This window comes from Mustela nivalis, assembly GCF_964662115.1.
Source record: "Mustela nivalis genome assembly, chromosome: 14".
Taxonomy (NCBI): domain Eukaryota; kingdom Metazoa; phylum Chordata; class Mammalia; order Carnivora; family Mustelidae; genus Mustela; species Mustela nivalis.
In genome coordinates this window covers 9,766,170-9,787,000 of record NC_139033.1, presented here as the reverse complement: position 1 = coordinate 9,787,000, position 20,831 = coordinate 9,766,170, and the positions used below count along the sequence as shown (strand labels likewise).

The window sequence follows — 20,831 nt, the reverse complement described above, 5'->3', positions numbered from 1 at the left end:
CCGATTGGCACACTTGCTCGGGCTGCTTCCCTTTGGACCCGGTGGCTCAGGCCCTGTCTCCTTCAGCTGGTCTGCTCCTCCTGCTTGTCTCTGCCTGGGTCAGCTTCAGGATCACCGAACCTTCTCTAGCTTCCCAGAAATGCCCTGCTGATTGCTTCTTTGAGCTTTATGCATGACCTTCCCTGTTTCTGGAATGTTCTCCTCCCCCCACCCCCGCCTCAATGTAGTGAATCGTCTTCATCCTTCATCCTTCAGAAGTGGCCCAGACGTGACCCCTGAATCTTCCTGCATCTGCCCACGAGCCCCCATGGAGGGCAGTGCTCATACCCTTATCTAGGCTGTTGTAACTAAGAAGTGACTTAATGCACCAGAATCACATTCCTTCTCATGACTCCTGATGGTGAGCCCCATGAGGACAAAGTACATGTTTTGACTTTTCAAATCCAACACCTGGCACATGCCTGGTATTCAGTAGGTGCTGAATAAATGTCTTTAAATTAAGCCGTATTTGTTTGTATCAGGAAGGCCAGACTTTTAAAATTCCACCCTCCCTTGTTCTCCCCCAGATTACTGCATGATTTATGAAGCCTGCCGAGTGGCTGTCAAGGTCATGTTTGTAACCTCAGGGAGCAGGTGCTCTGAGTAGCCAGTTGGGGGTAGGCTTCTGGGGCAGTAACCACTACCCTTAATTACAAAGAAGCACTCATGTCCCCAGCCCCTCCCAAGAGCCTCTGTTTACAGCTACTGCTCTCAACCTTCTAGCAATTTCCCTGACAGTTCAAGGCCCTTCTGTGGCTGACCTCCTGTACCTACAGAGAATCTCTCTGGATTTGGCCACGTTGGTCTCTGTCAGCTGGCCAGAAACGAAGTTGAGGGTGGCACAGGGCATTATCCTGGCTACTTCCAAACCAGGCTCCTCCTCCTAGAACAGTGGTTGACCCGTAGTACTGGCCTAGTTGAGCCTTTTGTTTTTCCTTTCCTCCTCTGGCCTAAGCCTTTGGCAGAACAAGTTTCGGGCTTGGGGCCAGCGATTCAGCTATGTTGGCTCTGTGCCAGCCCTCCCCTTCCTGGAGGTCAGTATACCTGCCCAGGGCTCTGTCCGTGTTTGCCGTCTTTCCTAGCATGCACCGATAACATGGCCCTACGTCCCGTGCCATCTCGCAACCCGTCATCAGAAAGAGAGGCCCGAGCAGGAGGAAATGTGCGCCCCGCTTTCTTGCCGCAGAGTGTCTTTTGCCCGGTTTTTATCTGGGGGCCTTTGAAGAGCCAGCCAGCAGCAGAAGCGGTGCCCGGAAAACTCATCAGTGTCACTCTGGTTTATTTTCCTCTGCTCTCGGAGTTTTTTTTTCCCATGGAGTGGGGCTCTCAGTGACAACTGGCGAACGGTTGGGCCGTGGCTCGTTGTCATTCTGGCGGGCACCGGTTTCCGGGGGGGCTCCGGGTGCTTTGTGGGCATTCACATTTGTTTCTGTACCGCCCAGAGCACAGCTGGCCCCAGTCCCAGTTAGCGGGTGGGGAAACTGAGGCTCTGGGGATTCTGACGGCGAACCAGCGGGAGGGGAGGGGGCCCCGTTGGGAGGGAGGCTTGAGGAGGATGTGCAGCGTGTGTGTGTTTGAGAGTGGGTGAGGTCGCGCACATGTTAAGAGGGGGAGAAGGAAGACTAGCAAGGGTGGAACGAGACTGGAGAGCTTGGTATAGACCTGCCCAGCGGCACTCCCGGTCTGGCGTTCTTCCCCGTCCGGGAGCTCATAGGCCTTTTATCCACAGCAGCCTCTGGTCCTAGGCCCCCGAGGAAGGTCTCAGTGGCTTCCCCAGCCCACGCAGACCCTGCCCTTGCTGGGTCTGGGGGTTGGATCCCAGAAGCCCTCCCCTCCTGCCTGTTCTTTTCCATTCTTTCCGGCTCCTCCCTAGTGCAGCTTTACGGCGGCATATGGAAACTGTTTCTATTTACCCGGGGCCACCAGGATGCTGCTCTGTGCTGTGCTCCAGCGAACGGAAACCTTGGATTCCCCGCAGGGTCATTTCAGAGGCTGCATGCAAAGCAGCCAGCTGTTTTGCAGGGAGCGTCTGGGCCCTGTTACATCAGCGCAGAGAAAGCGTTACCATCTGTGCAAGCAGGTCATCCTGGTTTGGCGGCCTGTCGTCTGCTTGGGGAACTTCTCTCCTACTTGGAGAGAAGTTTTTTTTACTGTTGTTTTTGTATTCGAAGGCCTGCCCTGTTGGCCTTTCCTTTCAACTCCTTCCCCTCCTCCTGCGGGTGATTTTATGTTCACCTCCGTGGGCTGGCTGTCAGGATCCAGGGAGGGTAGTTAAGGAGTAGGTGTTGCGTAAATCTTTAGTGGCTAAGGTCTGCGGGCAGAGGAGGCCATAGCCTGGTTTCCACGGGAGAGCTCTCTGCCCGGGGCAGTAGAGGAGCAGAACAAACTGTTTCTCTTCGGGAACTTTCCCCGGAGGCACAGAATGGGATCTTCTTGGTTGCCAAGAGTGTTGCTGGTCAGCTTCCTCCGGCCCTTTTAAAACCTGCGAGCAAAAGCCAGTGGAGAAGCTGGCTTGCTGGGAGGGCCTGGAAGCCTGCTTCTCCCACCCTCCTGTACCCACTGTGGGTCTTTTTCCTTCTTCCCTCCTGCTCCCAGGCCGGCTGCCTCCCAGGAACGCGGACATGCAGAGGCCGGGGTCGGCAGCTGTTTTCCTTCTGGAGGAGGTAGTGGAGCGCCAGCTCCCCGACAGCCCTGTGGCGAGGTCATCCCGTCTCCACCAGATGGGCCCTTGCGGTATGCCTTGACCTTGCCTTTCCAGCTCACCTGGAAGAGCCTACCCTGCTCTGGGTGAGGATAGTGCCAAAGTCTGAGGTTGCCGTCTTGATTCTCATGAGGTCTCTAACAATCCCCAGTTGGGCCAGACCTGGGGAGCTGTGGTGAGAGCCCTCCTGACTGCTTTATTGTCCAGGACTCTTCCCTCACAGGGAGCACCCGTCATTCACCTGGAGACCTGGGGGCGGGTGTTTCCCCCAGGAAGTGCAGGCCAGGACGGAGGAGTAGGTGGGCAGGGCAGCAGGGAAGGGGGCTGCTTGCAACGCCCCCCTCTCCGGGGCTGAGGCTCCCCAGACAGACAGACAATTTGGAGCAGACCCAGTGGGCACAGGGCGTGGGCTGTCACCAGGACATGGGGAACTTCATGCCCAGTAGAGACCAGTCAGAGGGCCTACGAGTCTCAGCACTGCCTCTCACATCCTGCCTTGAGGGGGCCTTTGCGAAGGAAGCCCACTGGGATCTGTTCCCTGGCAGGCAGGGCCTTGTGCCCCCGGGTACCCCACCGTCTGAACCACGGGGCTCACCGTCTGTGTCCTCCAGCTTGGCTGCCCACTTGAGCCTTGGGCCCCTGACTTGCTCCCTGCTCCCCTGCCTTCCTCTCTTTTATGGGCTGTAATTGTCCTGCCCCTTTTGGGAGCTGCTGAGCCTTTGAACATGCCTTAAACCGAAGCAATAAAGCACTTGGGATTTGGAGCATTTCCATCACCTCTGTGGCCACTTTTCCAGCGTAGGAAGTGGGAAGCAGTGTTCGGGGGCAGGGAATTAGGAGCCACGTGGTGCCCCAGCACCCCCATTTGCGGTACACTGAAAGTGCTTCTGGACTTGGCTGCAGGGCTGCCCCCTCTGCGTGAGGACTGCCTATAAAAGGAACAGGGCAAGCCAGGGGCTCCCTGCCTTCCATTTGCGCCCTTTGTATAATCCCTAAATGTGCCTCCCAGCCGCTGGAGCCAGGTGTGAAGGGGGCTCTGTGAAGTCTCCCGTGGCTTTCCTGAAAAGCCCTGCAGCCTTCCCACCGCACCCCCCACACCTCTGGGCCTTTGAGCCCTCCACGAATATAAGAGCCACAAACAAGCTATGGGGCTTTGCCTTTAGGAACCTAGTAAGCAAGCCAAGTTCTGTGTTCTGAGCAAGCATCAGGTTGAATGGTTCGAACAAAGTCCACTCTGGAGGGGAGACTCCTCCATTTTTTCCTCTTGGCTCTGCCAGTCACATTTTTCCTTTTCTTTTTAAGGTTCTGTCCCGAATCACCCTTATACGAAATAGTGCCTCTGCAGCAAATCCTTAAAAGAATGATCTTTTAGAAAGCACAGAGGTCATGTCACAGCCGGGGCAGCAGTCCCACTGCAGTCCCAAGGGAGCCTACCTGCCAGGCTCTGTGCATAGTTCCTGGTGCCTGCCCTCTGGTCACTGGCCCAGGAGTGTGCTTCTGGAATCTTCGGGGAAGAGCTTCATTTCACTTCATTACAAATGTTTGTGGAACATTTGTCCATCATGCCCAGCGCTATTCTGGGTCCCGGGGACTCCATAACAAGATGAAAGTCCCTGGCCTCACAGAGCTGGCATTCTTGGTGGGGGAATGCACAAAACAGGCGGGCAAGTAAATCAGTGCCCTTCTAGGTGGTGACACGACCCCAGGGAGAAGCACAGAGCAGCCCGAGGAGGACAGGGTAGGCCAGTGACTTCCAGAGATGGGAGAGATCGGGGGAGGGCAGAGGGAACACAAAGTGCACAGGGCCTGAGGCAAAACCTTCCAGGCCTGTCCCAGGACCATGAGGAGGCCAGCATGTCTGGAGCAAGAAGGTGGGTGGGACGAGACATCTCAGTCTCATAGGTCCCTTTAATCCAGGGGAGGACTTGAGGGTTTTCCTGAGAGCGGGATGCTGCAGTCTGTTTGGAGCGGAGGAGTGATATCATCTGGCTTAGGTTTTTAAAGGATTATTGTTGTACTGAACTACTAAGTTTACTTAAAACATACACACACACACACACACACACACACACACTAAAGGACTTCTCTGGCCTAGAGACTAGACAGGCAGGGTGAGGTGCGGGGAGCCCAGTTGGCAGAAGAGGTTGTGCTTCCCCGGGGGAGAGGTGGGTTGGGCCATGGCACAGGGCCGGAGCAGGTAAGCCATGGGATCTTAGCGGCTGGGCGCAGCCACTATCTGGGCATCATTCAGCATAGTGAATGGAGGGCGTACCAGGGGCGGAGTCTCCTGACTCCTCAGGAGCCCTCCTGCTCTGGGGTTCCTATGGGTGTGGCTACTCTGCTCAACATTTTAGGTCGAGGGAAATATTTTCTCATAATACCTACTCACCCCCCAGCTCTGTACCTGCGGAGCACACGGGGTAGCCCTCCTCTGTGATTCAGCACGGTGCTTCTGAACACAGACCTGGTTCGCTTTCTACATGTGTGAGACCTGGGGCAAGTTCACACATCGCTCTGCTCTGCCATTGCCTCATTCGCAAAATGGGGACAGTCGCGGTCAGTTGGGAGGATGAAGTTCACGTGCATATGGGGTGTGTAGGAAGTGCCTGGCACAGGGGATATGCGCCGTGTGTGCGGAAGTCCGTTATTTGGGCAGAAGCTGAGTTGCTGAGCTCTGGACTGCGTAGATTTGTGGGGCTGCAGTTAATCAAGAGAGGGAAAGAAATGGGTGTGCTAAGAGGCACCCTCGCCCTCTCCGTGCAGCCAGGCGGTGTTTGTGGAAGGCTGTTGATAACTAGCAAGGTCCAGGCGTCTGGACCCTGCCCCAAGGAAGGTCATGCATTTGAGTTGTTTTTAAGGCCAACTGCCCCAACCTGCCTGTCCCCTCGGAGTCTCCGTGTACCTATAAATACAGAGATGCTGGGGATTGCAAGGGCAGCTGGTCCAACTCCCCACTCGCGGGGTGAACCTCCGTTCTGTTGAAACACCCCCATGGATGGCTGTGGAAACTCTTCTTGAGGCCCCGTGGTGATGGTACCCTTGCTGTCTCCACAGACATGTGCCCCTGCAGGGCCGGGGCTCTCCAGGTACCTCCAGTCCCCATCCTGCCCTCTGCCCTGTGGACACCCACCAAACAAATGAGTAAATGAACAAGGCAATTGTTGGCTTAAAGTAATTTTGTAAAGAATTACTTCCAATGTACAGATCGTATTTAGAATAAAATAACAACTATGTGCCTAGCTGTCACAGGGCCTAGCATTTACTGACTTACTTCAGCAAAGCAAACACGACATCTAGAGCCCCTTCTGCCCAGGGCGTCGTTGGTCAGCCGTGCAGCACGTCTGTTCTCGCACGCCAGCCCGCCCTGTGTGGTCTGTGGCTTTGGAGCACGCGTTTTATCTCTGTGGTGCTCACTGTCACATGGGATCCCCTGTGTCCTCAGTGCACCTTAGGAACTGGCTACCCTCTGGAGCCCGGCCCGTGAGCGCCAGGCTGCTGAGCCACCCGTCTGTTAGATCTTGGGAGGGACTGCGGTTCTGAAGACCCTTGCTTGCCCGGATGCATATAGCTCCTTGTAGGACGAAGAAGTCTGAGTTTTTCCTGAGGACAAGCCATTTCGAGATTTTAAGCAACAGAGCACATTCCCTATTGATGCTTTGCCGACCTCATCCTCCAACAAGATGCCTGGGGTCAGGAGGCCGGGAGAGGCTGGGGCAGCGAGAGCCGGCCTGGGGGCTATTGCTTTCTTGTAGGGGAAAGGCAGGGACCCCCGAAGGTGGGGAGTGGAGATGGGTCTCAGAGAGGAGAGCTGAGCTGGAGCCTCACTGGCCATGGAGAGAAAGGCGATGTCAAAGTTTTCCATCAAAGCCTGGAAGCCTGGTCCTTCTCCCCATCCCAGTGGTCCCTGTGGATTTCAGAAACAGGAGGGAGCTGTTGTTTGTGGCTTAGAGGGGAAGATGCCACGGGGCACCTGATCCCAGGCAGAACCTGCTGGTGGGAGTGTGAGCGAGGTGCACGGGTGGCAAGGAGCGGCCTGCACTGGGGGAGGTGATAGCCACCCTCCTCGCCGCTGTCAACCCCATCACAGTGGTGTGCGGCGGAAGTGGTGAAGGCCAGAGGGGAGAAACCAGGAGGGCTGAGGGAGCTCCTGGGTGTGAGGAAGAAGGCAGATACATCTGCTGAGAGCCCCGAGAAGAAGGAAGGGCCAAGAAAGTTTGAGCAGAGGGTCTCTGAGGCAGGGGCTCACGCAGATGCCAGCATCCAGCACCGCCTGGGAAAGTGGCAGTAATGTCCGCCGCCATCTGTGCCAGCTCATCGCCGCCCACCCCACACCGGCCCTGTTATTTCTTCCACCTAGGACTGCTGTGGCGCGGGCGCAGGCTCCTGCCATGGAGCGGGAAGGTCGTGGAGGACGGGCGCAGGCACGCAAGGGCGCAGTGCTGTCCAGCTGCCTGCCGGCGGCTTCTCCTGCCGGGGAGGTGCATTACGGCTCCTGCTTCCCTGGTCCCCAGCAGCATATCCAGGAAGGCGGTTCGACCTTCTGTCTGTGCCTAGGGCTTACTTCTTCCAGAAATGGAAACCAGGAGCAGAGTCGGGGAGCGTCGGCCTCGGGTAGAGAAGGACCAGAATGGTTGACCGCGAGCTGCAGCCAGATGGGCCACCTCCTGCTTGTAACTTCTTAGAGGGATTGAACTGCTGCTGTGTTTCATCCTTTTGGCGCCACTCTTTCCAGGCTTCCATTTCCCGAGAAGAAATGGAAGAGGCATGTAGCCTGCTGATGAGGAACTAATCACCCAGTTAGGTATCCCAGCCCTGCTTCCTGCTCACCACTTGTCTTCAGAAAGGCACCTGGCTTTTCTGTGGGGTTGTCGGGAGCGTTACATAGGTCAGTGGGTATAAAGCACTTAGGTGGGAGTCAGTTATCTATCGCTCTAGAGCAGAGCATCCGAAAACATAGTGCCTGAAGATAGCAGATATTGCCTTGAGACATTTTGTGCAAAAGACTACAGTTTGGGCAGGGCCCGGTGGAGGGGCTTATCTCCGTGCCACGCTGTGTCAGTTTGGACACTTGTCTGGGGTACAGGATCTGGTTTTGAGATGATTCGTTCACCCGACTGGCAGGTTGCAGGCTGTTGGCTGGGGCATCAGCTGGGCTGTGGAAAGAGGGCCTTGCTTCTTCTCCACAGGCCTCTCCATCACACAGCATGGTGGCTAGGTTCCAGGAGCAAGGGTCCCAGTAGAAAAAGGGTGGGAGCGTTCTTATGACTTAGGCTCAGAAGTCATTAGCATTATGTCCTCCATCCTGTGTTGGTCAAGATAGGCACAGTCTCACCTGGTTTCAAGAGGGAGACACCCAGGCTCCACCTGTTCATGCGGAAGCGGCAAGGTTCTAGAAGAGCACGTAGGATGAAAGATTGTGCCGTGGCTGAATTTGCAAAATACAGTCTGCTGCAGCCTAGGTTTTGGCATGTGGTAAGCCTCAATAAATGTTTGTTACCATGGCTTTAAAGGCATCATCTGCTGTCCTTCTTCTCAGACTCCTCTCTCTTAGAGTTGGTCATGGAGCATAGGAGTTAAATGCATCTGTTCTGGAGCCCGGCTGCCCAGGGTCAAATCCTGGCTTGGCCCCTTAGAGCTGTGTGACTTGGCTGAATTGCTTAACATCCTTGTACAGTAGCGTTTATGACCGTACATACTGCTTGGGATTGTGAGCGCAAAGCACAGAGCCCACGAGTAGTGTTAACTCTTTACTGTTCTTCTGTGCTTCGGCTGGTACAGTCCCTTCTAGGAAGATTCTTGTGGTTACACATCCTCGCAATGGAGATGAGGCACATTCCCGGTTAGGTCTGTGAACTGGAAATCGCTGCGTTCCCAGAAGCCTGAAGTTTGGGAGGGGAGAGAGGGAAGTGTACCGTTAAACGGGTAAGGTTCTTATCCTATACATGAGGTGACACAATATCGCTTGACCATAGACTGTGGTAAATTGAAAATGTGTACCATAAACCCTAAAGCAACCTCCAAAAAGCATTGTAGCTGAGCCAGCAAAGGAGATAAAATGGAATCATAATAAATATTCAGTGACCCAGAAGAAGGCAGAAAAAGAGAACAAAGAACAGATGGGACAACTATAAAAAGACAGCAAGATGATATATTTAAACCTAACCCTGTCAATAATTACATTAAATGTGATAAATCTAAATATGCCAATTAAAAGGCAGAGATTTTTCAGACTGAGGGGAGGCAGCAAAATCAAACTATATGGTGCCTCCAAGAAACACTGTTTAAATATAAAGACACTAAGGGATTAAAACTAAAAGAATAGGAAAAGCCACACTAATCCCTAATTGAAAGAAATAATCAAAAGCTGAAATAAAGACTTCAGATAGATAAAGATTTGGGTCTATTTAGAGAATGCACATACGTATATGTGTATGTATATGTATATATATATATATATATATATATATATATATATATATATATTCAAAAGTAAGAAAATTACCCAAAACACAAACAAGTAAAAGAATTGAATATGCTTCAGCTAAAACATACAAATGGCAAATAAGTCTGTGGAAAGGCCTCAAGATTATTAGCCCAAATGCATATTAAAAGCTTTAGAACAAGATTAAGAGGACGGAGCATGTCCGGTATGGGTGAGAGTGTGGAGGAACAGGGTCTCCCCTGCCCTGCAGGTCATTTGGAAAACAGTCTGGCAGTTTTTTAAGTTAAGCGTATGATCTAGCAATTTCACCCGTAGGTGTTTACTGGAAAGAATTGAAAGCACGTGTTTGTACAAAGCCGCACGCATGCGTGTTCATAGCAGCTTCGTCTGAAACAGCCCCAAACTGGGTGCAATCACTTGGGTCTCCACCAGGTGCACGAATGAACCGTAGTACATCCACATACCATGGAATACTGCCCAGCCAAAACACCGGAATGAGCTCCTGATACACAAAACAGCGTGGATGCATTTCAGAGTGGTTTCACTGAGGGAGCGAGGTCAAACCAGGAAAGCATACGTACTCTATGATCCCTTCTTTGTAAAATTCTGAGATGCAGAGTCACCTAATAGTGACAGAGAGCACAGAGCAGTGATTGCCTGGGCGTGGATGGAAGGGGTGATGGATGCGTGATCTTTTTTTTTTTTTTTTTTTTTGACAGACAGAGAGGCAGGCAGAGAGAGAGGGGGAAGCAGGCTCCCCGCTGAGCAGAGAGCCCGATGTGGGGCTTGATCCCAGGACCCTGGGATCATGACCTGAGCCGAAGGCAGAAGCTTTAACCCACTGAGCCGCCCAGGCGCCCCTGGATATGTGATCTTGATCGTAGTGGTGGTTTCACAAGCGTGTGCCTATATTAGAACATACCAGATTGTGCATTTTACTGTGTGTCAGATATACCTACATGAAGTTGTTTTTAGAAGTGGGTGGAGAAGAGCTTTGCAGGATCCGGCTGCCCTTGGCTGGCCGTTCAAGCTTAGAAGGATCAGGTAGGACTCTGCAGAGGTAGGACCCTTGCCAGTTTCCTCCCCTTTGCTGTCGGGTGGTGAGCTTTACACATTTGCTTCCTGCCACCTCTGTGCATAGCTCCTTATTCAAACATAACTTCATTCTTTATTTTTCTGGAGGAGGATCAGTTTGAGTGTGAATTTATGGTCAAGTTGATGACAAAACTTCCCAATAAATTACCAAGTTGAAAGTCATCTCTTAGTGCCTTTGCTTACCACGTATCCATGGACACACGTGAGGGTTGTGACAAACCCAGTTCAGACAGGCTTAAGTATAAAAGGATCTTTATAGGCTCAGATTTTGGAAATGCTAGGAGGTCCGAATCGGGCACATCTCAGTCCCAGGGTGGAACTAATGTTATCTCTGTGATTCTTATGTTCCCTGTCAGTTTTCTTCTCAGGTAGGCTTCCCTCACATGGTGGCGGCAGAGGCAGCCACCTGCCCCAACACAGAAAGAGCCCCTCCTTCTTGAGTGCTTCAGGAAAAGGTCCATGTTCAACCCTCATTAGCTGGGCCCGAGATAGAATACCACCCCCACTCTGCCCCCGCCAGCCTGAACGAATGCCTGTCCAGGGAAAAGAAGGGCTTTTGTTGCACCTGCCGGGAGCCAGGGGTGGAGTCGGCTGGAGATAAAGCATGGGTGCAGAGTAGGGAGGGAGAGGAGGTTCTCCAAAGGCAGATGGGTTCAGTGTTACTGAAAGTAAACAGGCTTGGATATCAGCAGGGAAAAACAAAAACAAAAACAGATGACCCTGCACCGAGAAACAAATCCAGTTATTTTTGTTTTAACCATGTAGAATATTAACATGCCTCCAAAAGTAAAAAATGTACAAAAAAGGGGCGCCTGGGTGTCTCAGTTGGTTAAGCACCTGACTCTTGATTTCAGCTCATGATCTTAGGGTCGTGAGATTGAGGCCCGTGTCTGGCTCTGCACTCACTGTGGAGTCTGCTTGAGATCCTCTCTCTCCCCCTCTCCTGCTCGCTCACTTGCTCTCTCTAAATAAATTAAAAAATCTTTTTAAAAAATGTGTTCAGAAGGATCACTCCCTTTGAGTGATACTTCTACACTGCCCCCTGCACCCCTTGTAAGTAAATGTATCCTTGTTTCTTTTTGTAAAGATAGATATCTGTATGTTTTCCTGTTGCCTCCCTGCCTTTTTTTTTTTTTTACACAAAAGATAGCATTTTATATGTGTTCTCTTGCACTCGCTTCTTTCATTTAACGAGAGAATGAAAAGCATTTTTAATTAGCCGTGCTAATCCTTGCTATTATTCCAGGGATTCGAGCACTGACTTGTAGATAATGGGATATATGTGTGAGCAGACGAGCCTTTTCTTCTGGTGAATAGTGCCTTTATTCTCTTGAGCCTGGGTTGTAAGTGAATCCCTCTCCCCTTCCTATGCAGATGGAGGCAGCTATGCTGTCCACGACTCCCGGACCCCCAGTCTAGGCTCAGGGGATGAGAGTCCCACCGGACACAACTGGGAGATGAATTATCAAGAGGCAGCAATCTACCTCCAGGTGAGTCTCTCCGATCGGGATGTCTGTTTCCGGTGCCTCTTGGCCGAGTTGTGCAGCCAGGGTTCTGTTACAGCCCCAGAGCTCTGGCTTTGGTTCTTGTCCCGGCTCCGTGTGTGAGCTTCTCATCTGTAAGGTGGGGAGAACTTACATGATCATGCTCAGACGAGCAGGGCGATGTGTGTGGACTTTCTTGTGACCCCCAGCATGTGGCCCTGCCTGCCGGAGTCTCCCTGAGTCTATCCACTTGGCCTCGGGGCACACTGGCAGCCAGTTCCTGAGGGGGGAGTTTCTTTAAATATGTTACACTGTAGCAGGGGTTTGTTGCCCATTATGGGAACTTAGAGACCTTTATTTCTTTCCTGTTAATTTGCTTTCAGGTTTGCTGTTTCTTGCTTGGTACTGGTTGGTTTTATGTTTTTTGGTTTTTTTTTTTTCTCTTTCAAAAAAAAAAAAAAAAAACTTTCTTTGTAGAAGTAACACACACTCATTGTGGTAAGGTTAGGCACAAAGGGGCTGTGGAAAATATGTCCACCTAAGTCACTGTCAGCATTATTGAAGAATAATACATAGGTTTTATGTGTTTTGTAAAGTTAATTTTTTTTTAAAGATTTTATTAATTTATTTGACAGATAGAGATCACAAGTGGGCAGAGAGGCAGGCAAAGAGAGAGGAGGAAGCAGGGTCCCTGCCGAGCAGAGAGCCTGATACGGGGCTCGATCCCACGACCCTGGGATCATGACCTGAGCTGAAGGTAGAGGCTTTAACCCACTGAGCCACCCAGGCGCCCCTGTAAAGTTAATTTTAAAGTCACAGTTGTATAGTCTTTTTTTTTCCCATAGTGTGTAACAGAAGCTTTTTTCTTTTTTTTTAAGATTTTATTTATTTGACACAGAGAGAGAGAGATCACAAGTAGACAGAGAGACAGGCAGAGAGAGATGGGAAGCAGGCTCCCTGCTGAGCAGAGAGCCCCATGCAGGACTCAGTCCCAGAACCCTGAGATCATTACCGGAGCCGAAGGCAGAGGCATAACCCACTAAGCTACCCAAATGTCCCTCTTTTTTTCTTTTTTAAAAGATTTTATTTATTTATTTGACAGAGATCACAAGAAGGCATAGAGGCAGGCAGAGAGAGGGGAAAGCAGGCTCCCCACCAAGCAGAGAGCCCCATATGGGACTCAGTCCCAGGACCCTGGGATCATGACCCAAGCTGAAGGCAGAGGCCTAACCCACTGAGCCACCCAGGCACTCCTGGAAGCTTTTTTCTTCTGTTATTATAACTCCTATAACAAATTTTAATGACTTTTATAATTATATCTGGTAAATGTATCCTAATTTACTTAAACTATCCTGATAAGGCTGGGTATTTTCCCTTTTTATGGTTCCCTTATTATATATTACGCATTTCCCTATTATAAATTATAATCCGAGGACCATCTACACAAAGAGCTATTTCTCTCTTTAATATCCAGGATCGTTTTATTAGGAAAGCCTCTAGGAAGTGGAATTACCAGACGGGAAGCATCAACATTTCTAGGGCCCTTGATGTACAGTTATTGAGTGTTCTCCAAAAGGGGTATTGCCTCTTAACTGCCCGTCGCACTGTCTGCGCCATTGCCATAATCTTGCCATTCCTGTCACTGTGAGATCTCTGTTTCTTGTGTGCAAGCAGCAAGAGTCTAGGTGAGAAAACGGAATCTTTCTGAAATTCATTTGAATAATAATTTCCCCTAATCTTTTCTCTTTGAAGCAGCTCTCACATTGCAAGTACGTGTTTGGTTACTTCTTTTGGAGGATCACATTACGTTTGGATATTTGTTTGGTGATCGTTCAATTGTCTTTATGCTTCTCATGTCTTTTTTTTTTTTTTTTAAGATTTTATTTACTTATTTGACAGAGAGAGATCACAAGTAGGCAGAGAGGCAAGCGTTGGCGGGGGGTGGGGGGGCAGGGAAGCAGGCTCCCTGCTGAGCAGAGAGCCCAGCATGGGCCTCGATCCCAGGACCCTGGGATCATGACCTGAGCAGAAGGCAGAGGCTTTAACCCACTGAGCCACCCAGGCGCCCCTGCTGCTCATGTCTTATGTGGGGTCACACAAGCCGTACCCTCAGCCAGTGCATTCTGACCCAAGTTGAAGCAATAGTAATGTTTCAGAGACATTTTGGCGAGCTCAGGCATGTCTGTTGATGATCTTGCAGAGTCCCCCAGGGTCACCCGTGCACTGTCACCTACTCCGAGGTTGACTAGATGCTGGAGAAGAGCACGGAGTGGGTCAAAACACAGAGGTAGGATGGCCTGGGGGACTTCAGAAATCTGGTAATTCCTTCTCTCCTTAAGCGGCTGAGAACATTAGTGATAAAAATATCTATTTCTAAGTGAGCCACATTCTAACAATTGCCTCCCAAAGTGCTTTGATCGTCTTCCATTTGCAGACTAGCAGCCGACACTGAGGGGAACTAAAGGAGTCCAAGGCCATCCAGCTAATAAGTTACGAGCGTGGATTTAAACCATGTCCAGCTCACCTCCAAGCGACGCTCTTTCTTCTCCACATTGTTCCTCCATTTCTATAACTGACCACATGTAACCATTTAAAAGTGGGCCATGTGAAAAAGAGGCCACAGAATGGCAGGTAGAGTGTGATAATTTTTGTGTAATATTTATATACACACACACACACACTTAGGTTCATACATGTATATAGCAGCATACACATGTGTGTGCACACAGATTTCCCCATTCACATCTGGAAAGTTGTTCATCTAAATATTAAAGGTGATTATCTTTGGCTGATGGAATTTTTACTGCCTTATAATCCTGTGTGTTACTTGAATTATCTTAGCAACAATGCATCATTTTTTTAAAATAATAAAAATAAAAACCATACCTGGATGCCTGGGAACATTAGTCGTGGCCATTTCTGGGAGTGGGTGGGCGTAGCCGTGTCAGATGGTCTTTCCTGCTGTTCGGCTGAGCGGGTGGTCAGAGTGCTTGAGTAATTGGCCCCTTGCCGCCTGGAGGGTACCTGAGGCCTGTTGACTCGCTCATCCTCGGGAACCATGTGCTCTGCTCTGCTCCGCAGTCCTTGTGCCTCTGAGACAGGACTGGTTTCCTGGATGGAAATTTCTGCCCTAGGGAGCAGAGAGCGAAGCCAGAAGTCATACACAACTGGCCTGTCTTATTTCTCCTAATGTAGTTCGTGATCAGCGGCCAGGAAACAAGGCCAGTGTTCTCATCGCTCTATCCTTGGTGCTGGAGATCTTATATTCTGTCTCTGCTGGCAGTTCTCTCACCCTAGATGTGAAACCCAAGCCCCCCTGCCAGTGGTTTCCGCTAGCCAGAGACCTTCATTCCTGGCTATTTACTGGAAGACATTACCCGAGAATTGCATTTGCTGGTAATCCAAGCCAGAGGCTTCCCAGATCCCTCTGCGTGTCCCCCCCGGCCACAGCGGTGCTGGTACAAACCATAGCCCTGCACAGATCACAGGACTGTGAACCAGGCTGGCCCAGCATGCCCGCTCTTTGACCACCGGGATGTTTGTTCCCTTTGTCTGGCCTGCCCCGGACGGGACTGTGGTTTGTCTTTAGTTTTTGGTAACAAGGGCAGTGATGTGTCTGGCTTTGGGGAAGTGACTCGCTCCAGGCTACCTCACAAACCACAGCCGAGGGCAGAGCTCCCCTTCCCACAGCTACTGGGCAGTTCTCAGGCCGGGCTGTGGCCTGGAGAAGTGATCTCTGGCGGGAGTGGTTCATCCTACCAAACTGCCACGAAACACCTATTGTGTGTAGCAGGCACCACGCTGGGTGAGATCTGACAACATCCCTTGCCAGGCCAGACTGCTTTCCATGGCACAGTGGGCCCCTCTGGGCTTAGAGCCCTCCTTCTGCTAGCCTGTGGGTTCAGCAGGAATCACTATGGTGATCTCCTCCCTGGGATGAGGGTTGTGGGCCTGTGGAGGGTGACCTTGATCTCAGAAGAGCCGAATAGCTGGAAGAGGTGAAGGTCTGACTCATCCAGAACAGCTGGAATGCTGCCAGAGGGCTCTGGGTCAGGGGACCTGGGTGTCCTTTCTGGCTTCGCCACTTCCCTCTCCAGGAAATGAAGCTGGTGGGAAAAGTCTAGCGGAGAGTTGGTGCCGGAAGTGATGAGCCAGGTGCACCCCTGACATTTGGGGCCGGATATCTCGTTCCCCCGCTCCGTGCATTTGAGGGTGTTGGGTGGCATCCCTGAGACTGAAACACTAGTTGCCCGCGGCACCCCAGGGGTGAGGAGCGGGTGTCTCCGGGCCGGGCTGGGTGAGGGGGCCAGTGCGGGGGGCGGCGTTGTCCCCAGTTCAGAAGTGCTAAAGCTCGGCGACGCATGCAGAGCGTTACCAAGTAATTTCCACTCCGCGCTGGCGGCTGGCTGGGGTGCAGATGCGATGGGGCGGGTGAGGCGGGGCGACCCTCCTCCCCACGCCCACTAGTTCCAGAGAGGCAGTGAAGACCCCCCCACCCCCACCAACCACCACCACTAGAAGGCTGACCTGAACGGGGGTTGGGGGGTGGCCCTGGAATGTCGTCTGGTCGTAGTGACAGGTGGGCCGCTCCCGGGGCTCTGTCACTTAGTCTCCACGTCAGCAGCTGGAGGCTAGTCACGGAGCCGGAGCACGGGACCCAGATGGCTTGGCTCCAGAAGCTCAGGCACTCCTGAAGCTTCTGTCCCTTGATTTACTCATCTGTCAGATGGGGGAATAAGAGCACCCACTTGAGAAGGCCATGGTCAGGGGTGAAGGAGGGTCTAGGGCTCAGGGAAGGGCCTGGTCTGGGGGGTACTCAGTCAGGGTCGGCTCCTGTCCCATTATCACTGGAGCGCGGCAATCAGGGCAAGGCCTGTCATTGTGCAGGGGTTTGGAAAGGAGGTGAAATAGTCAAGAAAGTAAGAAGCAGAACATATTTTATGTGTGTGTGTGTGTGTGTGTGTGTACCTTATATATAATATACGGTATTTTCAGGCTCCTTTTCTTCTCAATGTTAGTATCATAATCATAATAACAGGCGACATCTGCCGGGAGCCTGCCGTACCCCACACCCCGTCCTAAGTGTCTTGGGGGAGCCTAATGAGTAAGGACACATGTTAGCCCCTTGGCAGTTGAAGAAGGGGAAGGGACTTTCTGAGCGTTCTCCAGGGAGGAGTGGGGAAGCAGGACTCCGCAGTGTTTGCTCACCCTGACCCCCAGTTTGTTACGTTGCACAGACACTTCCAAGCATGGGAGTCTGGCCGCTGAGGGGCTCACATGTGTTGCTGCTGTTCATTCTCTTGGGGACTATTCTTTGATTCTTCCAGGTGGTTTTTGGGAAGGAGCCCCATCAGCAGACTTGACAGGGGTGCAGTTTGGTGAAAATAATGCTTTAAAAAAAAAAAAAGACTTTATTTATTTATTTGAAAGAGCAAGAGCACAAGCAGAGGGAAAGGCAGGCAGAGGGAGAGGGAGAAGCAGGCTCCCCACGGAGCAAGGAGCCCAACATGGGACTCGATCCCAGGACCCTGCGATCGTGACCTGAGCCGAAGGCAGACGCTTACCGACTGAGCCACCCAAGCGCCCGAAGATAACACTTTCCATCTCCCATCATCTTTCATTTCTGGCCCGACTCTGCTTGTCCGCCGGGGGTCTCCTCCTCCTCTCTGCCCACGGCACCCCGAGGTATCTCATCCCGAGGTCCATTCGCCCACCCTGCTCTCGTTTCCTCAGGAAGGCGAGAATAATGACAAGTTCTTCACCCACCCCAAGAACGCCAAAGCGCTGGCGGCCTACCTCTTCGCACACAACCACCTCTTCTACCTGATGGAGCTGTCCACAGCCCTGCTCCTGCTGCTGCTCTCCCTGTGTGAGGCCCCCGCCGTCCCCGCGCTCCGGCTCGGCATTTACGTGAGTGTCCGTCTCCGTGGCATACCGGACAGGGAACGTTCTGGAAGGGCACATACTATGAGCAGATGTAAAACAGAGCAGCCCGGTGGTGGGGAGGGGAGATCATAGAGGCCTCAGGAGCCACAGTGGATCACCAGTCTTGCCTGGGGTCCCTGCTAAAATGAATGCACCCCCCACCCCCGTGATTTGGTTCACTGGTAAATTCCAGGGAGGGGTGCCATCTGATTGCCTCACTTAGGACCATGGGCCACACCTTGGTTCCCAGTGAGCACTGCACCTGATGAGCCCTGCCACACACCATCTCCAGCCTTGGGCAGGGGAGAGGGAGACAGGGGGCTGGTGATGGGCTATCTTCCCCACACCCTTTGGTTGTAGGTTCACGCGACCCTGGAGCTGTTCGCCCTGATGGTGGTTGTGTTTGAACTCTGCATGAAGTTGCGGTGGCTGGGCCTCCACACCTTCATCCGGCATAGACGGACCATGGTCAAGGTGATGGGTCCATCTGTGTATGGCATTGTCTTCCACGTTCCCGTCAAGCCTGTATCCTCAGTTTGATTCCACATCTCCCATGGTCTGAGCCCTGCCCTCAGAAGTGTGGCCCCCGGGCCCGTCCTCGCCTTACGGAGCCTTGCTCCAGAGGTCATGGTGCTGCTAACAGGAGTCACCGGGATTTGGCATCTAGTGTGTGCCAGGCCCCGACGTGACAGCCTTTGCAGGAGACGTGTTGTTCTTCCTAGTTTACACCCTGCCACTCAGATGAGAATGGGACCTAAACCCCAGAGGCTCAGGATTCAAACCCAGGTCTGTCTGGCCTCCAGGCCCACAATGAGCAGGCCAGTAACCTACGGCTCTCTCTGTGCAGTGAGTGGGAACACGGCAGAGTGCACTTTGCTGCGTAAAAAGCACACACACTTGTCCAGGAGAATGTGCCCGAGGAACGGCAGATCAGGAAGCCCTGCAGGCCCCAGTGGTGTGGGGCGAGCCAAAGGCAGAGGGTGGGCAGACGTGGCTGGGCAGAGGGGTAGCCACTCTGCCCGTCAAGCTAGGGGAGCTCTGCCTGTGGCTTCCTTCTCCTGGGGCCACACGCCTGTGTCAGCAGCCACCGGGCTTGTCTCCAGGGACTGCTTGAAGTCGGGGGAGGCCCAAGAGAGCTGGAGAGAAGGGAAGGGCCTCTCGGGCCCAGAGTTGGCAGGACCTGGCCGGCCCTCTGTTCTGGGTATTTGCTGGGTTGGAGGGGCTGATGGTACTCTGCCTGTCCACCCCCAGACCTCCGTGCTGGTGGTGCAGTTCGTCGAGGCCATCGTGGTGTTGGTACGGCAGACGTCCCATGTGCGTGTGACCCGGGCGCTGCGCTGCATTTTCCTGGTGGACTGTCGGTACTGCGGGGGCGTCCGGCGGTAAGGCCTGGGGAACGAGATGCTTGCTGTCCTGGCCTGGCCTGGACCTTCTGGGCCTGTAGAGCAGGACCCAGTGAGTCAAGTAGTGATAAGATGAGTCCTACACGCTGGGAGAACATAGTACGCTCACTTTTCCCAGCCGCTCAACCCACATGGAGCAGGAGGTGGGAGTCTGCTCAGATTTTGGTTTCCTGGCACTGGGTCTGGGGTCTCCCCTGTCTTACCTGCAGCCTCCTGGGGCTGGCTTCTCTCTCTGAGCACATCAGTTGCTGAAACACAGCAGCGGCGGCAGCCCAGCTCCAACTTGGCAGGCTGACACCCCCACTGAGCCTGGGGGTGCTGGACTCAGCCTGCCCACCAGCCTGGAGATAAGCGTAGTTCTGAAGGATCCATCTGGAAAATCTCTTGGCTGGGGCACTATTGATGAGAGCAGACTAGCGGTTCATTCTTCAGGCCTATCCTCAAAGCTGGAAGCCAGTGTCCCAGGAGCAGATGGCCCCAAAATGTCTCTGTGTATCCCACATCCCGCTCAGGGAAGCTTTGTGCCCGAGGCCATGCACTTGGCCTTCTGGCCTTCCCTCTGTCACTCACAGGGCCCTTGTCTTCTAGGGCTCCATGAGCAAGGGGAGGGGCTGCGTGTGTCGCACCTGTCACAGACCAGGGTGCAGTGGGACTTAGTGTGTGAATCAGGAGCCCCAGGTCCCCATCTTGCCCCTAGAGTTCCAGACAGCCCTCCCCGCTTCACCCCTTCCTGCCCCGCTCTCTCCGCAGCAACCTGCGCCAGATCTTCCAGTCCCTGCCACCCTTCATGGACATCCTCCTGCTGCTGCTCTTCTTCATGGTCATTTTTGCCATCCTTGGTGAGTCCCTGCACCCCAGGGCCGGCGGCCCCTGAACATCAAAGCCACGGTTGAAGGAGCATTGACTTTGACAGTGTTAAAAGTCCAGAAAGGAAAAAACAAAACAAAACAGAACAAAACATCCAGAAAGGTCTCACAAGTGGTTCAACTCCCATGACCTTCAACTTGGGAGATCCACTATTAGGAAGAAAACGGGAGCCATGCTGTATCTTTCCGCGAGGTCAGTTCCCTTTCCCGTCAGAGCTCCCGCCTGACCTAGGCTACTGTCGCACACACATATCTCTATAGTTACACTTCTTGTTTCCTTCAACCACAAGTAAGTGCGATTGCTTTGCATAGTGAAGCATCTTACATAAGTGGTCCCGTAACGTGTGTTTGCCCTCCTGCGAAGTTTCTTCTGCTTTCACTATTATACATCACACAGCTGGGAATGCTCGCACCATCTGTGAGAGTTTGTCCAGGGTGTGTGTCTGGGGCAGGAGCAAGTGCACACTTCAGCCTCCCCAGGTTCAAAAGCAAGATCATGGCCTTTCGAACCCTGGAGAAGCCTTGCCTCTTTAGATAAGGCCAGATATTAATGTGACAGCCACATCCAGACACAGGGCTTAGACAGTGGAGACTCTGGAACATGGCTGGGAAGCCTGGAGTCTCTTCTTTGGTCGTGGGATGGTGAAGACAGGGGAACCAGAGAGCCCTGCCTCTAAGGCCAGCGCCTCAGGCCCTTCTGATTGCTGTGCGCTGAGCCATTGGCTCCCGGGTCACCTCCTGCCCTGCCCCTTACCACCCCTGGTCTCTACAGAATTCCCTTTCTGCTCCAAGGGGGCTACTTCTCCTGAGGTCAAAGCTTCTCCCCTTTCCCCACTCAGAACTTCAGGGACTCAGGGAATAGCCTATTCCAAGACG

At 52.6% G+C, this 20,831-nt stretch overlaps 1 protein-coding gene and 1 long non-coding RNA gene across 12 annotated transcripts in view; one reads left to right on the top strand and one right to left on the bottom strand.

The window, feature by feature from the left end:
• Positions 1–20,831, top strand: part of TPCN1 (two pore segment channel 1) — a 59,114-nt gene that overhangs the window by 17,731 nt on the left and 20,552 nt on the right. For 7 of the 10 annotated variants that reach the window (XR_014302891.1, XR_014302892.1, XM_082699435.1 and 4 more), the window contains exons 3-7: positions 11,652–11,767; positions 17,495–17,671; positions 18,047–18,160; positions 18,938–19,068; positions 19,840–19,928. Coding sequence is in view for 8 of the 10 variants with exons in the window: in XM_082699435.1 (XP_082555561.1) it covers positions 11,652–11,767; positions 17,495–17,671; positions 18,047–18,160; positions 18,938–19,068; positions 19,840–19,928 (627 nt within the window). In the remaining 2 variants the exon portion in view is untranslated. Of the gene's footprint in view, positions 1–2,634; positions 2,773–11,651; positions 11,768–17,494; positions 17,672–18,046; positions 18,161–18,937; positions 19,069–19,839; positions 19,929–20,831 lie in introns of all 10 variants that reach the window. The other 3 variants (XM_082699436.1, XM_082699433.1, XM_082699437.1) reach the window with 1 other exon arrangement.
• LOC309848197 lies at positions 5,899–20,202 on the bottom strand. 2 transcript variants are annotated; one of them, XR_014302893.1, is made up of 7 exons: positions 19,293–20,202; positions 17,949–19,124; positions 17,326–17,711; positions 16,970–17,151; positions 16,289–16,480; positions 14,648–14,891; positions 5,899–8,619 (listed from the first exon to the last, which is right to left on the bottom strand). It is a non-coding gene; the product is annotated as an uncharacterized lncRNA (long non-coding RNA). The 2 variants fall into 2 exon arrangements; XR_014302894.1 differs by lacking the exons at positions 16,289–16,480; positions 17,326–17,711; positions 17,949–19,124; positions 19,293–20,202.